The 24,199-nt window shown below is 26.5% G+C and overlaps 5 protein-coding genes across 6 annotated transcripts; 2 read left to right on the top strand and 3 right to left on the bottom strand.

Moving 5' to 3' along the window:
- Positions 1–1,341: 1,341 nt before the first annotated feature.
- LOC128957309 (OTU domain-containing protein 7B-like) lies at positions 1,342–4,607 on the bottom strand. The gene is made up of 5 exons (XM_054303047.1): positions 4,210–4,607; positions 3,454–4,146; positions 2,987–3,370; positions 2,829–2,924; positions 1,342–2,762 (listed from the first exon to the last, which is right to left on the bottom strand). Exons 1-5 carry the CDS (start codon positions 4,280–4,282, stop codon positions 1,552–1,554), a joined length of 2,457 nt encoding a protein of 818 aa, XP_054159022.1. The 5' UTR covers positions 4,283–4,607; the 3' UTR covers positions 1,342–1,551.
- Positions 4,608–6,050: 1,443 nt separating this feature from the next.
- Positions 6,051–9,987, bottom strand: LOC128958944 (exportin-T-like). The gene is made up of 7 exons (XM_054304910.1): positions 9,622–9,987; positions 9,427–9,566; positions 9,075–9,351; positions 8,891–8,974; positions 6,733–8,827; positions 6,548–6,664; positions 6,051–6,469 (listed from the first exon to the last, which is right to left on the bottom strand). Exons 1-7 carry the CDS (start codon positions 9,676–9,678, stop codon positions 6,090–6,092), a joined length of 3,150 nt encoding a protein of 1,049 aa, XP_054160885.1. The 5' UTR covers positions 9,679–9,987; the 3' UTR covers positions 6,051–6,089.
- Positions 9,988–10,665: 678 nt separating this feature from the next.
- LOC128957294 (periodic tryptophan protein 2 homolog) lies at positions 10,666–13,696 on the bottom strand. Its single transcript, XM_054303030.1, has 2 exons — positions 12,046–13,696; positions 10,666–11,968 (listed from the first exon to the last, which is right to left on the bottom strand). The coding sequence occupies exons 1-2, from the start codon at positions 13,553–13,555 to the stop codon at positions 10,698–10,700; spliced, it is 2,781 nt and encodes a 926-aa protein (XP_054159005.1). The 5' UTR covers positions 13,556–13,696; the 3' UTR covers positions 10,666–10,697.
- A 427-nt stretch (positions 13,697–14,123) lies between these two features.
- Positions 14,124–15,966, top strand: LOC128958321 (peroxisomal membrane protein 11B-like). Of its 2 annotated transcripts, XM_054304161.1 has the most exons (4): positions 14,147–14,177; positions 14,234–14,291; positions 14,356–14,471; positions 15,366–15,966. In XM_054304161.1, exons 2-4 carry the CDS (start codon positions 14,236–14,238, stop codon positions 15,941–15,943), a joined length of 750 nt encoding a protein of 249 aa, XP_054160136.1. In that variant the 5' UTR covers positions 14,147–14,177; positions 14,234–14,235; the 3' UTR covers positions 15,944–15,966. The 2 variants fall into 2 exon arrangements, with proteins under 2 accessions (XP_054160135.1, XP_054160136.1); XM_054304160.1 differs by having other exon boundaries at positions 14,124–14,291.
- A 1,182-nt stretch (positions 15,967–17,148) lies between these two features.
- On the top strand, positions 17,149–23,811 carry LOC128958054 (paired box protein Pax-6-like). The gene is made up of 5 exons (XM_054303869.1): positions 17,149–17,200; positions 22,050–22,237; positions 22,308–22,379; positions 23,117–23,136; positions 23,211–23,811. The coding sequence occupies exons 1-5, from the start codon at positions 17,149–17,151 to the stop codon at positions 23,809–23,811; spliced, it is 933 nt and encodes a 310-aa protein (XP_054159844.1).
- Positions 23,812–24,199: the final 388 nt, after the last annotated feature.

Consider the following 24,199-nt stretch of genomic DNA (forward strand, 5'->3'; position numbering starts at 1 on the left):
CGCAACTTTATTATATCCCTTTATGATCCACGCTTTAATTCATTTATTTATTAATATTTAAATTTTTTATATCATTTATTATAAAATATTAATAAAAATGATTAAATCACATTAAATTAAATAATAAGAAATTGAAAAATAATTTGATTTTATTGTTATTATTTATATATGTTTATTATATTCAATTATAAGTTTTAATTTATAAGTCTAAATAGTTTTATAATTATTTTGTATATATTGTATTCATAATAGAATATTTGTTTTATATTATATTTTATTTGAAAGTGCAAACATATATTTTTTAATTTATTAATATCTTAATATATATATATATATATATATAAATTATAATCATTATTATAGATCAAAACTATTATATTTATTATTTGATATTTTAATCACATAAATATAATCACAATATAATTTTTCTTATATACTTATTTTTATACACCTTAGACTTATATATTAATATGAAATAAAAAATAACCACAAATTTAAACTAAGAAAAATAAGTGAAACAAAAATATGTTTAAATAAATATATTTTGAATAAAAGGCACTAACATTGATAATAAATTAGTAAAAATTGAGTGAAAATAATGGGCAGTTTTTAAATTGTCTCAATTGTATCTTTGGAAATTATTTATTATCATTATTGTTTTATTTTTTTACCAATTGGATTTTTTAAATCATCAAAATTGTTATCATTTATAATAAAACAAAATATTTTGTAATATAAACACTACCGGTATTTATTGACCACAATTATAATAATATGTATTCACACCGTTAAACATAACAAATCTTTGGATTCATTGCTAATATAATGTAATTAAATATTATTATTAAAAAATTGAGTTTACAATTATAAATATATCTTAAAATTGATTTCTCTCTAAAAATATTTTGTTTTATGCAAATTATATGAATTAATATAAGATGTACTATTATTGTTAATGTAGTTAATATAACAAATAAATAATTTAAATATATTTGAATAATCAAAATTTGTCTATTGCTTCATCAAATATATCAACTATCTAAATAAAATATTATATGTTTTTAAATTGGCAATTGTATTGTAATTTAATTAGTAATTTTTACACTTTATATATCATATTATACTTATGTTATAGTTATTTAGTAATAGCTTTATACATGACTTACATTTGTATATATTAACAATAACTTTTAAATGCACGTTTTAATCTTAATTATAAAAATATGCCGGTACAATGTAATTTATAAGCACAATATCTATTCAATTGACCAATAATATAATATAATATAATATAATATACTATACGACAATTGTAAAATTAATTTAGATATTTAACAAATTCATTCTATACACAAATATGAAATATATATTAAAATTTCATTGAATTTTGCTAAAAAATGCTAAAATACCGTACATATAATTAAAATATATTTCTATAGAAAATAGATAATGTTAAGTGAGATATAGGAATGAAAAGGAATGAGTATTTACATAAAAATTGTCCAAATAATGTTAAAATCTATGATTAATAAAATATGAATTAAATGATAATTAGATATTTGTTGGGACATAAAAGTGAGAGTTTGCACAACAGATATCCAGTTCCTCGTCAACTAATTTACTTTTTTCACAATTTAAGGACACTTTCAAGTCTTGCGAAACAGAGTGAGAATCTGACTGAAAATCTAACACTTTATTGATATTATCACTTTTGTTGCCATTTGTTTTGATGTCAAGATTACTAGTGATATAATTAGTTTGAGACTCTTTTAAATGTTGCTTCTGTTGCTCAAAACATGCGGAACATAAATAATTGTTAGCAGAAGTACCAAACATTTTACACCCAGTATTGACACACATCGACACACAATTTTGGTCTGTAATGGCACTGGTTTTGGTGACAGTTGTAACACTACTACTACTACTACTACTTGAACAATGTTGTCTCTTGTCTCGCAAGAACCGGGCTCTGGCTGTACTCAAATAGTTTCTAATCATTTCATCATAATATATATGACGTCTATTTGTATGAAGAAGCGCTACAATAATCATATCTTTATCTATAAGATAATCATCATTTGATTCACTATTAGAAAGAGTATCTATTTGTTGAACACAAGAGTTGATTTTTATTGCATTTGAATCACTAGTTTTGGTTATCTTTTCTAAATCGTTAGAATTTTTGTGTTTGTGTCTAAAAGAAGTACTTCTTTTTGCAAAAGTTCCCAAATTTTTTTTAATTCGTTTACTCATTCTTCCAAGTGATCCAAAATGTTTAGTAATAGTCAATAACTGTTTGGCTGCTTTACTACTCAATGCTTTTGCTTTGCTGCTAACACTTCCACCAACACTTGATGCTGAAGGAGCGTCTGAAGAGCTGTCATCTGATTCAAAACTACTCGGAAGTGTTCGAGACTTTTCCATTGCACTTAACTTAGCATTTCTTTTGGTTAATTTCTTTTCAGTTGTTAGTTCAGTTGTTTGATGTTTTGGTAACTTTATATAATCGACATCAAAGTATAGTTTCAATAATTTCAATTTTTCATTTTCACTCAGAGTTAGCTTTTTGACCAATTCATTAGAAAAGTGTTGACAATCATTTTTAAACATCTCTTCTCCGGGATCTATAACAAACTGAAGTGGAAGTATATTATGCTCGTAATCCACAAGAGGAATGGCAGCGGGCGGTGGTGAAGGCGGATGGTTGTCAACATATTGAATATCTTTATTCATTGATACTAATGCTGAAAAATGTGCTGAATCTATGAAAAAAACATTTAAATTAATTAGTAAAACTTGTAAAATCTAAATTAATGTTTAAAACAAACCATAAGTGAGACAAAGTGGAGATTTCATAAGATTATCGTCGGGACATTCCAACGGAAGATATATTCCTCCAAAAGGAATAGGAAAAAATGCTTCACCTAATTGTTAAATCATTCAATTAGTAATTGTAATTTAATTTTTAAGAAATTAATTACATTACCTGTTAAATCTTTAAGCATAGTATCTGCAATAACAATAATAGGCCTCCGGAGTACGTGAGCCAATGCAAAAATATGAATCTCCTCTAAACTCTCGTAAACATGTGATTGAATCTCATCTATTGATTCGGTTTTCTTTCCGCCATTTAATTCATTTTTGTTATCAGTTTGAGCTCTAACTCTTGGTTCAGTCGATGACATCTTTAGTAGACAATCCCATTCTTGACGCCATTCACTCTCTGAAAAAGTGAGTCCAACTTTAAAATTTTGGAAATATGTTTGCCATTTCCATCGTCTATAAAAAGCTGCAGTATATGAGCTGTTGGACATCAAGGCGTGCAATGCCTTTCTTAAGATAAGTAATCTATCGTGAAAACCCCACATTCCTATCAATAATTAATAGTTAATTAATTATATAATAATTATCCCTATACTGCATATAAACATTAACTATTAACTATATAATTACCTAAAGATGCCGCGTGAAGCAGACAATTGCCGTCGCCAGTGGTGGCCAATGGCCATAATTTTTGGCAGACATCTGACCACCAATTGAGTCGTTGGGCGGATTCAAGTGAAATGAGAGTTGACTTTTCAATTAAGTCGTGCTCTAAAAATATCCTAAAGTCTTCGGGATGTATGGAAAGGTCGGGTAATGTGAATGTAAAGTCAGGTGTTTCGAGATAACTATTGGTATTTAAGAGACGACTTCCTCTACAAGATGTCTTAAAGTCTTGTGCGAATTCATTGCGCGCTTTGGACACTAAATTCACGTTATCGGTAGCCCTGGATATGCCTCGACTCAGCTTTTTGTTGGTTTCTTCCAAAACATCATCAGTAGAGTCATCACATTTCGACTGAATGGCCAATTTTGATGGCGAAGAAGTATTTGATGAATTGTCTGAACTTTGAGATGAGTGTGAAGATAATGAAGGCTCTGAACTGCACTTAATTGTCACAAATTGTGGTAAACTATCGATTCGACACTTCTTTATATTTAATTCATTATTTAATTTAACATCAATTGATGACAATGGATGCGATTCATACAAATCATTGACATCGTTATCACATCTGTTACTATCTTCGCTGTCATTTGATTGTACCAAACCTTTCATTACATAGTATGCATTGATAGCAGTCTTCAGATCCCAGTTATGACCTAAAAAACAAAGTAATTTCATTATAATGTTATCACTGTATGGATCAGTTAAGTGATGCTTACTTGCGAGCAAATCGCGGGCAAATCCAGCCTCAGCTGAGGTCCGAGTGATAAATTCAGATAAGATTCGGTCCATCGATCACTTGTCCATCAGGTCTTCAAATAAGACAATCAATCAATTGGTCACAAATCATATGCAATATGTTTTCAATCAATTGATTGATTACTTCAATGTATACAACAATAATCATCTCATGTTTACTATTGAAGACACAAACAGTTGAACGCAATTATACAGTCATTACAATACAGTATTATATTATAGTAATAGTAATAGTCATTCAAATTATTTATATTAATAATCATTAGTAGTATTGTATTAATATTCATATGATTATCACTTCAATGCTATTCAATATCATATAAACGTGTTATTCATTCAAATACAGTGTAAAACATTATATTCGATATTCAACTCAATTGACAAATATATTAATCATTACTCGCTCTACACTGCAGTCCATATAACATATATTATACAAACATTACGTTACTATATATATATAGGGTTTGTAATTGTATTTAATTAACATTATATACATTATAAGTATATTACTGCACATCAATGCAATTTAATTGACAAAATTATCTCAAAACTATTGTTTATATAAGTTATGATTACATATAAACTCAATAGATTTATCAATTATTTATTGCATTATTATTACTAAAAGTTTTGTTACGATTACAATAAGTATAAAATGTTTGTTTTATAGTTAATTATAAGAGAATAACGATATCAATGAATGCTTTACTGCAGGTGTGATTCATAAGCGTATATACTTTGAATGTAATCATATATTAATCAAGTATTTTAATTAATTAAACTAAAGGTAAGTCCAAATATTAACACAAATTTAATCAAATTAATTATAGGTAATACCAAATAATTTAATTATAATTAATATATTGTAAAAATTATTATTTTATCTAAAATTATCATAATTATAGTAGGAATATACTGTATATTAAAATTAATTTGTATTATACAGTAGTACTGGAACTTTATGTTGATTTTTATATCAGTTATAAATTATAATATTCTGTTAATTCACTAAAAATTACAAACAAAGAATATATGAAATATTTAAAATATTATTGTAATACATATTAGATATTATTTATTTATTTTATTAAAATTAATATATACTGTAATTATATTAAAAATAATTGTAATATTAATATCAATACTTTAAAATATTTTGTATTAAAATTAAATTGTTATAATTTATCAAACATAATGATAACATAGAGATATAGCCTATTCAATTAATTGTAAATAAATACATTAATTATACAACTAACAATAACAATACTATTAATATGAATAGTCAGTATATTGAATATTAATTACCGATAATACCTATATTTACTATTTATTAAATATTAACAATTATTGCATTTTTGTTTAAATTTGATGAAATAAAATCGGTGAGTACATTCAAAGTATGTACAGTTATTTATGCAGTCATATTAATATTAAAGTATAAAAAATATCTAAAAATAATATCAAAAAGTTAATACACTATATATAACACTGAATACAGCGTTAAGACTATTAGTAATGCATCAAAAACTCACAATTTTATTCATTTAATTTTTATCCCAAAATTAGTATTAAATAAACAAAACAAAAAATATGAAAACAAAACAAAACTTTCCGTTTGTCTACAAAATTGAAAACAAAATTTAAATTACTATACAAAATGAATTATAATATTTCTTTGTTAGTTTTAAATTAATTTTCGATATTTTTAACATAAATATAAAGTTTTATAAATTATAACATTTTTATAGAAATTATTTTATAAAGCAATTTCTTATACACTATACTTTTACAAAATAGTTATAATACATTAAATATAATACAAAATTAGCATATTTTATGTGATTTCATTAATGTTTTGTTTAAATTGTTGGCAAAATATTTTAAAAAGACGTTTAGTTGTTTTTACATCATTGTTCATCAATGTCTGAATCAATTCACAACAATTGCTATAATTTGGAAAGTGTTGCGGAAAGAATTGCGACGAGAGATAAGTGGATAACTCTTGTGTACCACGAGTTGTCTGAATTGCTTTAAGACATGTAATGCACTCATTGACTAATTGCGAGTCTTCATTGTGACGAATAGGTGCCACAAAACAGGCGGGTATTATAGACTTATAGATGAACTCTGCGAACTCATTGCTGCCTATATTCTTCACTAATTTAGTGTCCACTGCCTTACCATTGCTATCAAAAGATACTTCATTTGATTCAGCTATCATTAATACAGATAATCAATCATTAAATAATACTAAATACTAATATTAAATAATTATCTTAAATTAAGACTTACCAAAAAATTCAATAAATTTTCGTAATATTTGGAAACATATCTTTTGGGTGACAACATCTGGGAAATCAATGGCTCCTTGAAAAACAGTTATCATTATCTGTTCCAAAAGTGGTACTTCTGCACATAAATAATAAACATATATTAATTACAAGTTCACTATAAGTTAACTACAAGTATTTATATACCGATTGAAACCAATGGTTCCATAATATTATTAGTGACAAGAAGTGATAATAAAGTATAATATGACTTTTGAATTGAAAGTTTTTCTTCATTATTAACTGTTTGCGAAATAACTGTAAAGAATGAATGAATTAATGGCTTAAATATTTGTTTGAAAAACGGAGTTAAATCTCTTTGGAAAAGCCATGAATGCTTAAATTTAGTGACCACTTGATTCAGAAGTGGAATTAACTCTTGTAGTGTCTTATAGTTGAGCTGTTGGTTCAGTAAAAACAAGCTTTGTATGGCTGAAGGAAGAAGTGGCACAATATCACTCTCATCGAGACATACAATACACCGGTGAAGGAACTGTCGAGTAGTAGATTGAATTATAAACAAAAAATCTTCATTTAATCCTAAACTTAACGGTTTAATAAATATATTAAAAGATTGTAAATAAATGTCATGAAGTCCAACGGATTTTATGGTTATTATATTAGAAAACGCTTTTGAAGTACGAGAGGTAAGAGATATTATGTGTGAGATTTGAGTGCAATATTGTTTAACAACAAATTCATTTGAATCCGTCATTATTTTCCCATTTTGAGCATTAATTTCATTTGAAAGTTTTGAATAGATTTCTTCAAATTTATCCCAAATTGTGTTAATCAACAAAGTCTTCATTAAAAATTGTTTACGATTTGTATCAAAATTCTGATTCGTAATAATCAGTATCGCAACAGTTTCATAGACATTAAGTTGATCTTCAGTTGTAATTGAATATCGAATTTCATCAAAAATATTTGGTGTCTTGTTTTTGTTGCTAATTAGTCCATTAGTTTCATTTAAATCGGAATCACTGGGAATAACATCTAATTTAAGAAAGTCTTGCAAACGTTTGAGAATGTCTTCAGTAAAGTTCTGCTGTTTATCACTGCCTTTAGATTTGATCTGAGATTTGACAAACTTATTGAACATTAGGGCCACTTTGCTTCTCATCTTTAAACTCCTATTTTTGAAACCTCTTTCATCAAGAAATGAGATAAGAATCTGTGGAACCAAATAATTTAAATTATTGGCGAAATATTTTTCGTATCGTAATATTAGATCAAAATAAATGGATTGAGTGCAGGTGTGGGGAAAAGTAGAGATCGATGATGTTATCAACAATTGTAACAATAATTCAATGCGTTTCGTGTCGTTTAAGAAGTTGAGGTTTTCGCCCATCAGATAAAAATAGTAGAGACATATCTCAATGTCAGCAAATGTATAATTATTTCCAGATATTCGCCAATTCATAAGCAAAGGTTCAATAAGTTGACTACAAATGGATTGAATCACAACTGAAGAGTTTAAAAGCATTAAATTATCAAACAATACTTTACACGATTTGCGGAACTCATCAAATGTTGTCTCTTCTTCGAGACTAAAGTCGTGATCCATTGGATATTTACATTTCTCTATAATTATTCTTAAAAATATTAATAGTTTCTCTTCTAAAGCCTTGTCCACAACCGTTACGTTATTCTCTTTTTTTGTTAACGTGTTTTTCGCCCATTGGATGTACTCTCTGGTAAACGGATGTATTTGTAAAGACACTAAATTGTTCTTATGGGACAAAAATTGGCACAAAATGTTAAACTTTGACTCAATAGCGGTAGATATGTATGTAAGCGCCTGTAGGTCTTCCAGATTACCATTAGCTATACAATTGTTACTTAAACTGCTCTTTGACTTGAATTTCTTGAGCGCTTCAATCAATTCAATACCAATGGTATTCATAAGTTTAGAGAACTTTATCACAAAAAGGTTATTATTCTCATCGGTGTCACAAACAATAGATGTATTGAATATTTGCGTCAATTTCTGTTTAATCGACTCAACACTCATAAACTGTTGGATGAGTTGTGTTTTGGCCAAAGAATCCATTCCCTTATGAAGAATACCGTTAAAACAGTCGGTAACAGAGCACCGGAATGTGTCGAATGGAAATAAATTAAATAGATTTGTCATAATTGAGTCGTTAGTTATAAGACTAATGTCAATCCATGAGACATAACTGCCGATCACTTCTAGACATAAGCAGACAGTGTTGGGACTCGAGTCTCGATATGTATTCTGTATATCATAAGTCAACAAACATTATATTAATAATAATTAATAACTTTTAATATATCTTACAATAACATTGAACCAGAACTGAGCCAATTCTAGAAGACATGTTTCTCGCATCAGGTCTTTAATTAAAGTATTTCTTTCCAATTCCTTATAATTTTAATTATCATAAATTAGTCAAATAGTGTGATATATATACAGTATATATATATATATATATATATATATATATATCTATTTCAATACAAACCTTTTGACTTCTGGGAATCTCTCGGTCAGCGACATCGGCATTGATTTGTAGCAAAATTCGTAGAAAAAGATCACAATTTTCTTGGTTTTGACAAAGACTTAAAATATCAGTGAAGAATGTGTTCCACTTCTGGAGCGGAAAGTCGACTAAAAAGACTGAATTAACAATATATGCGAATTTGTTTTCAATGTAATTCAATGTCAGGTGTTTTGTGTTAAACCAATGAAATATAAATTGACGGATTAGTGTCCGATTGTCTTCACTATCACTTGAATACCTGTTGACAACAAACAAACAAACATTCATTAATTATTTATTCTTAAATCACTTATTTTAAAAAATTAAAGTAAACCTCGTTTTGATGTAATGTTCAATAACTTGAAGACAGAAAAAAATGGCCGAATCGTCGACCACTTGGGACTTAACCAAACACTCGACGCATAATTTCCATCCGTTTTGGTCACTCTTGAGGCGCTCAAAGTATTCAATGGCCTATTAATAGTTACATTATTTTATCAATTTTTCATCAATTAATTAACTCAAAGACCTCTTTCTGAAGTAAGGCATCACTTCTGAGATAATTAGATATGAGAGTCAAATCCATGTTTAAGTCATTGGTAGGCAAATAGTGGTCATAATATCAATTGATTGCAATTACAACAAGTGATGAATGCCATCAACAGTCATATCTTTCATGTCATACCATAGTTTGTATGACTTTTGGTCAAAACATGTGGCGTCTAAACAGTTATAACTTATAATATAATACATGTATTAATATAATACTCAAACATTTCAATTGACTACACGTTTATTATCGATACGATTGCATCAAATACACTACTAATGCATTACTACTGTAATCGATGCCAATAGTAGTGAAGCCAACTATCGATTGCTATTTAATGTAATGTTATTGACATTTGATTGCATTACATAACAAACAAACAAAAGTTATATTATTGATCACAATTCAAACAATTAGTTCAAACAATTTAATGTTATTGTTTTAGTTTGTATTTTTTGGTCACTTAACTTTTAACTAATTTAAACTTTAAAGACATTAATTTATACAAACTATAGTCAAACAAATTTGATTTTTTAATTATTTTATTTACAAATTTTCATAACAATAATTGTTATAAATTATAACTTATAATAATATATAATAAAATATTAAATCAACCAAATATTAAGTATATATTTTTATTGATATAATATACCGTACAATACAATACAGATCGACGACATATGTTTTGCACTACTATTTATTACATAACTTTTAATACAGTAAATTGTATTATACAGTAGCTTACGATACAAACGTTTATAATTTATAATAAATAATAGTTTATTGCATTAAATTGTTTCACATTTCATACACAACTTTGAGCCCATATTTCATCACATTATTTAAGTCAAGGATTAATATACAATACAATAAGTCAAATGACTTAATAGAGATATTAATAAATATAAGGCAATAAAGTAATTAATTATAACTATATATAATTAAGTTTTTTAATAAAAAATATGGTTTTAATGAAAAAATACATATAAAAAAATATGTTATGCTATAAATAAAGCCAAGGATAATATAATTTATTAAATTAATTAATCAATTTATTCACTATCTGTATCAACATTTGCTACTTCTTTATAATTATAATCATATTCTTCCTGTTCTTCATTATCTGTTAAATGTCTTTCATTGTCGTCATCGATAATATTCTTTTGAGATGGTTTGTGATGTGCGGCCAAAACATGTATTAATTTCATCAAATATTTATTATGTTCACAAACTTTAGATAAATTATCGAAATGTCTGTTTAGGTTATATTGAAGGAGTCTTAACGTAGGATCAAATGTCTCGAGATTAGTACTTGTTTTAAGAACAGTTCCATTATTGTAAAGAAGATTTAAAGACCACTTGAGGTAAAACTCAATGTGTTTTGTCGACTCTACGGCTATGGCTATATAATGAAGACATTTGATTACATAATTAATGGGAAGTGAGACACAAATGAATGAAATGTCATCAATGGGTACACTTTCAATCACTTCTTCGACCAACTTTTGTTCATTGAGTTTGAGTGATTGCATTAGTGACTCACAGTATTTGTTTTGTTGAAGTAATTGTCGACAAGAAGAAGGAGTAATGTCTGTCTCGAGTTGGAAGGGATCGAAAGTGTTTTCATTGTCTAATGAGTACATCATTATGCCTTCAGATGAGGCAAATGCAAAGGTTCTCATCGTTGGAGAAAATTTTATATCAAAGACAGATATTATGGGATTAACACTACGATCGCTAAAATCGCTTTTAGAAACTCCGGGCAAACAAATGGGTGCAAAACTGTTCTCTTGATTTCTGTTCTTAATAAGAGCTAAATTAAAACCAAATTCAGATATTTTTCTCGAACTAATGTAATCAAAGAGTCCATCCATTGATAAATTCCAAGTAATAGACAATTTCTTAACTAATAACTTCTCCATCACATGATATATGCAAATGTGTTTAGATTTTCCGGCGGCCATAACATATGTTCCATCGGCTGAATAATGAAGAGCAGAAAAATATTTATTCTTATCTTTAATGAGTTCCCGTTCGTAATGAGAAACTCCTAAATCACGCTTTCCTTCAATTCCGACTCCCATTTGATCTCCACTTTGTGGATCAAAGAAATTGATATCACCATTGAGTGTAGAAACAGCAAACTGGTGTCCATCTCCTCTAAAGGCAAGTGCCAGAGCATCGCTTCCTAACCGAATCACTTCTCGGGTGCACTTCGACCCTTCAAAGAGATCCCATATTCGGACGGTTCGATCCCATGAACACGAGACTAATGTATTAGAAGTGGGAGAAAATTTTACTCCGGAAACAGGAGCCTCATGTCCTAAGAATTAGTAATAATAATAATTATTATTATATACTGTATGTATATTACGGTAATTATTAAATGAAAAAACAAACCTGAAAGACATTCAAGCATTCTTCCAGTTTGAAGTGACCACAAAAATATTTCAAACAAGTTGTGAGAACCGCAAGCAATAAAATCTGCGCCCAATTGATCAACAGTTAAACACATGAATTGAGCCGCTTTTGCATCGGAAGGTGTGGTAAGAGTCCGAAAATTGCGGTATCGATTCAAATCAAATGCTTTGACAGTTCCGTCCAAAGAAGCAGATATAAGCACTTTGCCATTCTTTCCGGGCATAAACTCAAGTGCACTAATGGGTCCTTTATGTTCATTGAAAGTACAAATACAAAAACCACTGAATGTATTCCATATCTTAACCTTTCCATCTGTTCCACCGCTGGCTATAAGTGTTGCATCGGGAGAATAGGCAATAGATTGGCACAAATTGGTGACACCGGTTGAATATCCGCTTTGTTTCAATATAAATGACTCGCTCTGCCACTCCCAGACAATTAACTGAGACTCGGATGTCAACTCATTTTCAATGTCATACTTGTTTCCTTCACCAATGGCCGAACCTATTGCTATCCAATCACCCGATGAATTAATAGCAATACTACTTATTGAACCACTGTTTGATAATTCAAGTGAATGAATTAAAGTGATGTCTTGCATATCATATAATAGAAACGATCCATTGCTATAACCAACGACAAGTAATTTCATTTTCTTATTATATTCACATGCAGTCAGTCTTAGATTTGAATAAGTCTTTTGTAAATCATTGTTAATATAATAATTCTTTTGTTTGGTATATCTTAAGACTCCTTTATCTTCATTTGATTTCGATAGCTCTTCAAGTGATTCATAGTTTGATTGCCAAACAAAGAGTTGACCATTTTTACTGATACTGTAAATATTCAGTTCAGTTGATTGACAATTAGCAAAAAATGTGGACACAATTTGATCGTTATGTCCCGAAAGTGTTATGCATTGACCAATATTCTTGAGTTGTCTATCAATCGGATATATCTTAATAACAAAGTCTTTGCTTCCAATCAACAATAGCTTTGAGTCCAAAGACCAGGAAAGACACGAAGATTCAGTAAAAGAAGATTTTATGATTTTGTGTATCTTAAAGGCCGACAGCTGTCGTCCGCGTCCTTTGAGTACAAATCCGGGAGTTAAATATACCATCACTTGATGTGCGCCACAAACAGTATAATACTTTCCGTCGGGACTAAACTTAAGGTCATTGATTGTGTCACCAATTCGTTTGTAGTCTTTTCGCTGAACAACCGTTGAACTGATCAATGATATCATATAAAGCTGTGTCCGATCAGTTGACGCCAACAATAGTGATCCGTTTGGACTTAAGCATACATTCTTCACGTTATACTCCAGTTGTATATCCAATGCGTTACTCTTACCACTCTTGAGGTCGTAGATAATGAACTTATTGCCAACAGGACTGACTAATCGGTTGCCATCGGGAAAGAACTCGAGATTACCCGAACTGTACACCGATCCCAAAACATTACCCAATTTATAAGATAATCTCATTGTCTTAAGTTGTTTTCAATCAATCAATTGGTTATTCAGTGATTAAACAGTCATTTAATTGTCCACATGTTGTTCACACATGTGTTGTGTCTATGAATATCATATTGAAATTGTATGGCATTTATAGTAATGTTATTATTGTATGTTTTGTTGCATTCATTCAATGCATACAACTATTGCACTCTCTATTGACTTAAATATAATTTAATGATATTTTCATTTATTTATTAATAATTTATATATAATTCTTACTTTTTCTAAATTTATATTAATTTTTTGTCAAATTATTTTCAATACAGTATTTCAATATATATATCAATTCAATACTTAGTCTATTATTATAATAATTCATTCAATATATCGCATATATAATGACAAAATGCAAGTATTAATGAGCTATTGTTTTGTATTAATTAATATCATATATTAATATTATTTTGATTTTTTGATTGAAACTTAATTTGAAAATTATTAATAAATTGGTTATAAATTTATTGATTTATTGATATCAAACAAATTAATGACAGTCTATGACAAGTGATAAACAATTAGTTTTTTTTTAATGTGTTTATCAATTACATTGAAAATACTGTAAATGTTTTGACGTTTTGACTAATTAGTGGTAAAACCCAATACAAGTTATATATGATATGATTGAGTGATTGTAATGTCTTGTAGTAATGGATTCATTGATCAGATTCAATGCTCAGACCACTGGTCGGGAAAAACTCTTGAGGTATACCATTAAGATATTAATGATAATTGATTTAAATTATTATTGACTGATAATTGATTGATAGGTTATGTCAATTCACTTCACGTATGGTTTGGTCACTACTTATGAAATACAAACCAAATGATGAATCCATCGATAAGTTTCAAGACTTGGAAAGTAAATTGAGTTCATCGCGAAAATGTTAGACTTGTTTTGTTTAACTAATATTAACTAATATTACTATTAATTATTTGATACAATCATTAATTAATCAGTTAACCTATTAGCTTAAGTTAGTGGCAATTACCGATATATAAATTGGGTTTATTATTAATAATAATAATTATTATATTTATTGATATACTTGTATTTATATATTAATTTATTATTATCTATATTAAATTTAAATCTTAGCAGTGATTTTGACCACAATTAGATATTACTGATAATCAATAACATGATTTTAAAAAGTATTATTGAAAATCATATAAAATATTAATATAAATTTATGATTAATATTAATACAGTATTAATACTTTATTATTTGTCAAAATGAAAAATACAGTATTTTTTAGTTGATTTAGTGTTAGACATACTGTAGTACACTATATATAGAATATGATAAAGAACTGACATTTTACGGTAGTTTAGATATAATTCAGATTTGATTGAAAGTCAAATCGTTTATACAAAATGTTTGTATAAGCGTTCAAATATTGATTGTTTATTGTATCAAAAATATAGCAATACTTGCAATACATTATTTACTTAGTCCTCACTTTTGCACTTTTCACAAAATTTTCATTTATTTAATATCCGACACATTTTATCCGAAAAAAAATTATTTTAAAAATTTATATTTTTTTTATCAATTATCGACTAAACATTTGATTTATTTATTATCAAATGTTTGGTTAAAATATATATAATAGTATTAACAATATATGCTTTGTCATTTTTAATTATACATTTAAGTAGGGTAGTTTTATAATTGTTAATACCTGTATCTGCTCAATTTTTACAATATTGTCTTTAAATTATATTTGAAATTATGTGATTTACAATAATTATATATATTTTTTCATGTAATATAAGTGTTAAGACTTGGACGTTGTATCGATGCATTGTATTCATCATTACAAACAATGCATTTACCGGATCCGACACTTCGGGTAACTTTGACGGTCTCGAGAATTGCAAATTCTTTATATTTATTATGCGATCATATGGTATGGTTGGCTTCAACCGGTCTTATTAGTGTTAATGGCAAACAATGGTCCGAATGGAGTAATAAGTTCTGGTTATATTCAATAGCAATGAATCTTACCCGAGATATCTATGAAATTAGTAATATATTGAAATTTAGTTTGACTTTTAATAAAAATAATATCAATCAAAACTACTATTATGAACACTCGTCTCGATTTGATGGCAATCAAACAAATCTTATAAATTCATCAAAAGCTCAATATCTTAAAATAATTGAATGGATTATTAAACATAAGATTATATGCATTGACACATTTAAAAACTTTTGTGATTTATGGATACCGTTGACATCATTAGGTCACACAAAGTTATCTCCGCAAACCATTGGTTTTTTGGGATTGTTTTCATCATTAATTGCTATTTTGCAAATCTATAATTACTCTTATCGATTATCTCCCTCTTAATTAATAGAATTTTATTATTTAAATCTATTAATATAATCATTATAATTTACAATTAGTTTTTGAATTGGTTTAACTTTTAATGGATTCATTATATAGTATATATTATTTATACATTCAGAACAGCGGTTCATTAAAGTTAAATTAAAATTTTTTACTGTTTTTATTTCTATTTTACACAACATTAAATTAAAACGATTGTATTTATAATATATTTTGTGTTTGGATGGTTTAACTGTAATTACACCCTATGAGACAAATTAGAAGTTTTATTTTTTATTATTAAATAAAAACAACTTTACATTTTGTTATATGATTTATATATAAAACTACAAAATTAACTGTATATCTATATAGTGTATATACAATATATACGTTATATATATATATATATATAAATTATATATAACTATATCACTGATGGATTCATTAGCGACAGATTATATGGAATTGCTTAGCAATTGGGAAAAGATATACAAAGTATAGTGTTTTGATTGAAAAGAAGAGTAATTAGATTTCTTGAATCTTATTTGGGTTATGATTTATAAAGGTTTGTAAAGACATATATAATTGGTTTTTGAGGCAATGATTGTCAATGTATGAGATCGTCAATGAAACAAACAGAACAAAAGATAATACAAACAATTTATCTCATTATTAGACAACTTTTATACGATATATACACATATATAGAGTATATGTTATGTTATAATGATAGCAATGATTGTGTAACGCATCACACAATACATTTCAACCAAACATTTATCTGTATTTGTCACATGTCATGAACGGTAGTATAAAAGCTAAAATTATTTTTAACTTAAAGCATCAGAATTTGCTGAAAAATTACATTTTCAATAACATAATCGACAAAAAATTTATTCAATAATACCAGTATTTATAAGCAGTTTACCAGTTTATACATCATTATTACATATAATATAGTATATGCAATAAGTTTATATAATAAACATTTGAAATCACATATAAAGCTTTAATCTCTTTATATACTCGAATAACTTGAAGTAATGAAAAGTAATAAATAAATCAATAAATGATATGAAAAAGCAATAAAAGGCAAGAAGTGTTAAGTAAATGCCTTATATAGTGAATGATTGTAGTGATTGTTGGGCTGCACTCTCATCCCAGTCCTGCCTTTATTCTAAGTGCAGCACTTGTATTAGTATTAGTTTATAAAGCTTTAAGCGATGTTAGATAAGCAAAAATTGGACTTTAATACAGCTTTTTATGAGAGGATCGGTAAATATAATTTTAGTGGTTTTCACATATTATAGGAAACGCTAATATGAATCAAAAGCTACGATTGCCTTAAGGCCATCACTGACTGTTACAGTGCCAATACATCTACAACGACAATACTGATCAGCCTCTTGTGGTGAGGCATCGGCTCAATGCGATGATCATCTCATTGATCAAAATATTATATCTGTAATGCATATACTATACAATATCATATATTGTATATAAGTTTATTGAATTAACACATAGTCGAGCACAAGTGCTTCAATTCTCTTAATATAAGCTCAACTAAATTAAACTTTTGCCGCAATTTAATACTTAACTTTGTTTAATTTTGACATCAAATTTAATTATTTCAACTTTTATTCACTTTTATTAAGTTTATTTGACAAAACTGTTTAGATTAAAATTTTAGAGTAAATAATTAAATGATTTTTAAAAAATGTTTTCATAGAATTTTAATGTTTTGAAAAAATAATATAACAATTATGAGAAATATATAACAATAAAGTATTTATATTCTGTTTATTTTCTATATTTTAGTTAAATCTGTATAATTAATTACTTTAATTAGTTTAGTCATAGTTAAAAAAAGATATATTAGTAATATTTATATAAATTGATACATATATATATATCTTTATGGGATATCAATAGTTGATTTATTCACTATTTGATATATAATTGAATGTATCACAAGTATTAATAGTTGGTATTTATTCAGAAATAAATAAAATAAATATGGTGTATATGTAATATAACAATATAAAGATACAATATACAGTATAAGGATTAAGTATAATATAATAAGGATAAGGATATATAAGGGTAAAGTAAGGGGTGTAGGGGTAAAGACAAAATACCCCTCTATGATCAAGATTTTGGGATTTTACCCCCCCAGACTTTTAGACCAAATGGGAAAAATTGTCGCTTAAAAACGAGGAGAAATGACCCCCCCCCCCCCTAAAATGATGGCGCCGACATTTTTTTTGGATTTTTGAAAAAATTGCCGTTTATAAATGCAATAAAAGTCTACACCCACCCTAGAGCCCCCAAGATTTTTTGAGAATTTTGTAAATTGACCCCCCTACCCCCCCTAAAATCCAAAACCTTGCTTAACCCTGATATATATAGTATAGTATATTTAAATATATAATTTTTTAATTAAGTAATATAAATATAATCAATTAAAATATTTTTAAATAAATAATGACATTAAATTTTTTAAATTTGATTATTAAGATATTTAAAACATTGACTAAAATTAGAAATATCGTTAGTAATTAATTATACAGTATATAAAGTGTAGGAATTATAACAATAAATTTAGCGTAAATGTGATTTTTACTACTTTTAACTATTATTATTATTCAATAATAGACTACAATTAAATATAACTATATAACAAAAATATATCAATAAAATTAGTATAGATATTAAAATACTAAATAAATTCAATTTAAGATTAAATGGCTAAATGAATTAAAAATATATAATAACAGAAATGCATTGAATTTATGTGTTTATAGTTTATTTGAAATGATTTGTTTTATTCTTTAGTAATGTATTGAATGGTATGAGTCGAGTGGTGACCATTGATGATGAAGTGGTTGACAGTACTACTTGAGCTTATTTAAAAGGCACGGCTTGTATATATAGATGCAAACCGGGAGCAAAATAACTTCATTTTTAAGACCACAAAACATTGTAATATTATGCTATATTATATAGTGACCCAAAATCTTTTAATTTTGTTCATTCAATATAAAACTGTTTCATTCATTTCGGTGATAATCCGTAAACCAAATAATCCCCACTTTTTGCATATTATTCAAAACGTAACCAATTTTGTGATAAAGAACTCTCAATAATATCAGTATATTATTATTGAAAGAGAAAAACTAAGTTACTTTTATTGGAGAACTGTTGGATACTTAATGTGACAATTTTGTGTCCCATTGCTGACAGCACCTGCCTCTCTATCTCCCTGTTCAAAGACATCATATTATACTTTATAGTATTGAACAGTGATATAAATGTTTAGCTAGTATTTCATGTAAAGTATTGTATACATTATAAATTGGTTGTATTGAATGTATAGGATATATAAATTCAATAATTTGTGATTGTTGTGAAACTTTTTTAGTTAAACACACGGGACATCTGCCCCACAATTGGTAACTCTATTTTATTTGGAGACTATTTATTTGCTAATCATTTTATACATCAAATGCAAATTGTGTTTAGTATTATATGCAAAGATAAACAGTGATAGCAATAGTGTTCCCCTTAATAATGAAATCCCTTAACGCACAACAAATCTCTTTTGAAAGAAAAACCATTCAATAATATACTGTATATACTATTGTATTGACTCCTATGAGGACTCAATATAGCGGATAATTAGTACTTTTAAGGGCTAATAGACTATTGACTGTTTAAAAGGAACCGAAAAGTTCTTAAAATTCAACGATAAACCATTTGCACTGATATATACCTGTGCTAAGTGTGGGAAAACAGGACATAATCACTAATTGCTTTACTTACTATTTTTCTATATATACAATATATAAATATACTGTATATTTACCAGTATTTAGTATCAAATCTTACAAATTATCTTTTAATTGGTTTTAAAATTATTATTTGTCAACATACAAAATATGTTATTGTTAATTATAATTTTAGCTATTTACTAATTATTGTCATTTATTGATTTTTCATTTATGTTATATATATTTTTATAAATTTTTAATGTTATTATATCGCAACAGATTAAAAGATACAATACAGTAACCATTTTTTTGTATTGATTAATAATGTCTTATTTTACTATTTTAAATTATAATTAATTAATATTTATTTATAGAATTACGAATTTACTTATTATAAAATACAAGTTAATAATTATATAAAAATTTTATTTATTAATAAATTATAAGTAAATAATTTATATAATTATATTTATAATTTATTCCTGAACTATATAATTATAAAATATTTTATTTTTAAAAAACAATATATTTTTTGAAATAAACTTTTATAAACTTGTATTTACATCTTATATAACAATTATATTTTATTACAAATATAAAGTTATATAAAGTAAATAACTTATTATTAAGTAAAAATTTTAGAAGCTTTTATAAAAATAGTATGAATAAACTATTTACGTATTTTAACATATAATATTTATACAAAAAATACTATATGTTAAATAGTTGTTAGTATTTATATTATATATAATGTAAGTATTTACAAAATAAACATAAATGAGTATTAATTTTCATTTTCAAAAACTTGTTAGTAATTTGTTTGTTTTAAAGATTGTTTATTGAAAGGGAAAGTGTGGCCAATGTTTAGCTAAATATAGCGCCGATTAAATAATAATAAATATTGTGACCAAAAACTAATAATATAAGCTCAAGGATTGAGTGAAACGTTAGACATTAGACTTAAGTGAATATTATGGTTGAATGAAAGCTCAGTGAGTTTGAGGAGATGGGAGTCTGAGCCTCACTATAGCATCATTGTATCGATTGTCTCACTCTTGAGATCTTTTGTTGAACTGTAGGCGTAATGATTGAACCAATCATTGGTAAGGATTGTGAAGTTGAGCCACATTTCATTAACTGAATATTTCTCAGTTTGCTGTTTGCACTCATATTATAAGCTAATTGTGTTAACGGGATATATAGTCCATTGTGTAACCCGTGTTATATGAATACATACAAACAGTGATTGTCGAGTCATAGGAGTGACGGTACCATTGGTTCATACCATACATACAAATGCTGTCACTCTCTGTTATGTTCTTAGTTTATCATACTTTCAACAATATTTTTAAATCTATTTTCACTAAAAACTTATTGAAAACGCATACCAATTGCTAAGTGAAATGTGATTTATATATAATTTTTGCCAAACAAATTGAAATGTTTTTGTGGTCCTTATATATCTCAATGGTTTTAATACAACTCGCAATAGAAAAGACATTTTCGACAAATCAATACCTGAGCTGAAAAGCAGCACATATTTTGTTACAATAAAGCAAATAATATGAACTTTTGATTTACAAATCACTTGCAATGACAACCAATTTTTGACTCATATGTTTGTGCCTTTATATTCAATTTTATGTCAAACATATTGCCATCACTGCAGCAAAACTTATTTTAAATCAACAAATATTATATAAAAGCAAATGCTTTTAAACTAAAATCAGTGATTTTATCAACAAAAAAATTATTCAATTGATTCTTAATATAATATAGTGAATAACAATTTTTATTTGTTTGCATTAAAAATTGAAAAAATAATGTCACTTAGTGTTGAATCTAATGACTTAACAAACATTAATGAAATTAATTCAAATAACTTATTAAAGAAATCAATGTTTAAATCAAACGAAAGTCTTTCCATAAAGAGTTCACATTCAATAACATCCCGGTCTTCAGTCTTCTGTATCGAAAATTTATTGAATAAACGAATAAAAACTAATAATAATAATAATAATAATATTCATAGTTTTACTAAACAAATTCAAAATAATGATCAACAAGAGTCAAGTATGTCTTATTTATTTTATAAGTAATTTTAGTTTATAGTTATTTTTAATAGTAATCAAATAATTATTTTTATTACTTGAAATCCAATATTTATAAAATATTGCATTAAAAATTAATTTTTTAAATATATATAATTAGTATTTGCAAATTATATGTATATAATTTCAATAGTTAATAAATTTAATATTAAAATTAATTTATTCAAATCTTAAATGTAAAAATACTATAGTATATACTGTATATTCCTAAAAATAAATCATACTATTTATTATAATAATTAGATAATGAATTAAATATAAAAGAGAGGGAATTAAGTGCCAAAATCAATGACTCGAGTTCTGATGCAAATGACGACGAAAATGAAGATTTGGACAAATGTTGTGAAATGGAAAGACCCAGAAAAATACGGAGAAGCAGAACAACATTTACTACCTTTCAATTGCATCAATTAGAAAGAGCTTTCGAAAAGGTTGGATTAATTTTTTAAAAACTTTAATTACTTTATTATCATTAATTATATTAATATAATTTTATTTAAGACACAATATCCAGATGTCTTTACACGAGAAGAATTGGCTTTAAGACTTGATTTGAGTGAAGCTCGAGTTCAGGTATTTTTTTATTAATATATTATTTTTATTCAATATTACTTTTATTCAATGACTAATTCTACAATTTTTTTTATTAAGTAATTTTTACATATATAAATAAAAATTAAATTTCAATTATATATATATATAGTCCTTTATACTATATAGTATACCTCTGCTGTAAATAATATTATTTGTTATTTATATAAAACAATTTTTTAATATATTAAATGATTATATTAAGCACAAGTATTTGATTTGTGACAATAAATTTTAAGGACAGACAACAAGTTGAGCGCTAATGAAGTAGTCATTAGAATACTATACGGAATCACATAAAAGCTTCCTTTCAAATGAAATCTCAGGAAATTCTATTGAAATACTATTTTATAGTATTTTCTACTATTCTCTACTATTCTCTACTATTCTCTACTATTCTCTACTATTCTCTACTATTCTCTACTATATTACTATATTATCGGCACTTTTTGACAATTACTTTATAAATTGATTATTTTATTCTATACAAAGACATATTACTAAAGTTTATATAAAATAAATGATTATTTATTAATTTAAAAATTAATATTATTAAAGTAATTTTATTTATTTATTATTTTACTAAAGAAACATTATAAATTAATTAAAGTAATAATTATATAATGACAATGACATACAATGACTTTACAACAAAATTATTAAATAAATATTCTTAAGATTAACTTTAAATTTAATATTATTTTTATTATTATTATTAGGTTTGGTTTCAAAACAGACGGCAAGTAAAGTTTTATTAATTTTTTATATATATTAAACATTATATAAAAATAATATAATTTGAATCGATTGTAGGGCTAAGTGGAGAAAACAAGAAAAATTTGAGGGACAACAAGCACTCAGAAGTTTGAATGATTATCTCTCACCAAATATTGGTGACAATAGTACTATCAGTGCATCAGTTTTGTCTCATTCTTCACACTCTCCGATCAGTTCGCCAAACAATTTGCCAAAAAAGTCAATCATTTCATCGGACAGTAGTATATCTCACAACCCATTGCTGCCAAATATGCATTTTAAAGCTTTTTCATCACTACCTCTGGATTCATGGTTAGCAGCGGCCGCATCCCGGTCTCCATCAGCATTGCTCAGTACAGCCACACTCTCCAGCTTTTTAAGTCATCCATCAAACCTTTATCCCAATTATTTAATTCAATCGACACAAACCCCTTCCGATTCACAATTGATATCTCAATCGATGTGCAATCCATCCATAGCTCCCATTTCAATGGTTTCAAACCCATTGATGAGACCCAATACAAACCTCAATTCAACTTCTTTAAGTCCATCGGCCAGTCCTCTCAATCTATCATCAAATGATTCCAAAGGAACCCAAAGTAGAAGTTCGCTCAATACTAATAATATAAGAAATTGGATCAACTGGTGGCCAATATAATCTGTTTGAACACTTGATGAGATGAAGAGCACGTGGACCTAATCATTAAAAACTTAACTTATATAATTAATTTGTAGTAATTGTCAATCAATTTATTTAATTGTCCAAATTGTATATTTTTAGTGATACAACTATAAAATAATGCAAACAATGCAATCAATTTGTATATTAATTTAACAAAACTTTCATTATAATTGTAATTATAATTGTATTATCGATCGTATAATTAAAAATAAAATTTAAATTATAGTACAATTCATGACAACCTAATGTTGCTTTCCTTCAGGAAATGAAATTCACAAAATTACGACAAATTATACAGATTTGTCTCAATAAACATTAAACTACTGTACAATAATTTATATAAATTTATTGTCTATATTTCGCT

The sequence above is a fragment of the Oppia nitens genome, unplaced genomic scaffold, assembly GCF_028296485.1.
Source record: "Oppia nitens isolate AA-2021 unplaced genomic scaffold, nextdenovo-longstitch-racon4-pilon3 scaffold3_pilon_pilon_pilon, whole genome shotgun sequence".
NCBI lineage: Eukaryota > Metazoa > Arthropoda > Arachnida > Sarcoptiformes > Oppiidae > Oppia > Oppia nitens.

Bases quoted from the DNA above. Each gene is read 5' to 3' on its own strand.
- LOC128957309 (XM_054303047.1), bottom strand. From the start codon at position 4,282: ATGGACCGAATCTTATCTGAATTTATCACTCGGACCTCAGCTGAGGCT. The intron at 4,147-4,209 runs GTAAGCATCACT...TTTGTTTTTTAG, and splicing joins TGCCCGCGATTTGCTCGCAA to GTCATAACTGGGATCTGAAG. The intron at 2,925-2,986 runs GTAATGTAATTA...TTTAACAATTAG, and splicing joins TATGCTTAAAGATTTAACAG to GTGAAGCATTTTTTCCTATT.
- LOC128958944 (XM_054304910.1), bottom strand. From the start codon at position 9,678: ATGGATTTGACTCTCATATCTAATTATCTCAGAAGTGATGCCTTACTT. The intron at 9,352-9,426 runs GTTTACTTTAAT...TGTTGTCAACAG, and splicing joins GAACATTACATCAAAACGAG to GTATTCAAGTGATAGTGAAG. The intron at 8,975-9,074 runs GTTTGTATTGAA...TAAAATTATAAG, and splicing joins AGATTCCCAGAAGTCAAAAG to GAATTGGAAAGAAATACTTT.
- LOC128957294 (XM_054303030.1), bottom strand. From the start codon at position 13,555: ATGAGATTATCTTATAAATTGGGTAATGTTTTGGGATCGGTGTACAGT. The intron at 11,969-12,045 runs GTTTGTTTTTTC...ACTAATTCTTAG, and splicing joins AATGCTTGAATGTCTTTCAG to GACATGAGGCTCCTGTTTCC.
- LOC128958321 (XM_054304160.1), top strand. From the start codon at position 14,236: ATGGATTCATTGATCAGATTCAATGCTCAGACCACTGGTCGGGAAAAA. The intron at 14,292-14,355 runs GTATACCATTAA...ATTGATTGATAG, and splicing joins GGTCGGGAAAAACTCTTGAG to GTTATGTCAATTCACTTCAC. The intron at 14,472-15,365 runs GTTAGACTTGTT...ATGTAATATAAG, and splicing joins ATTGAGTTCATCGCGAAAAT to TGTTAAGACTTGGACGTTGT.
- LOC128958054 (XM_054303869.1), top strand. From the start codon at position 17,149: ATGTTAGATAAGCAAAAATTGGACTTTAATACAGCTTTTTATGAGAGG. The intron at 17,201-22,049 runs GTAAATATAATT...TATAATAATTAG, and splicing joins AGCTTTTTATGAGAGGATCG to ATAATGAATTAAATATAAAA. The intron at 23,137-23,210 runs GCAAGTAAAGTT...AATCGATTGTAG, and splicing joins GTTTGGTTTCAAAACAGACG to GGCTAAGTGGAGAAAACAAG.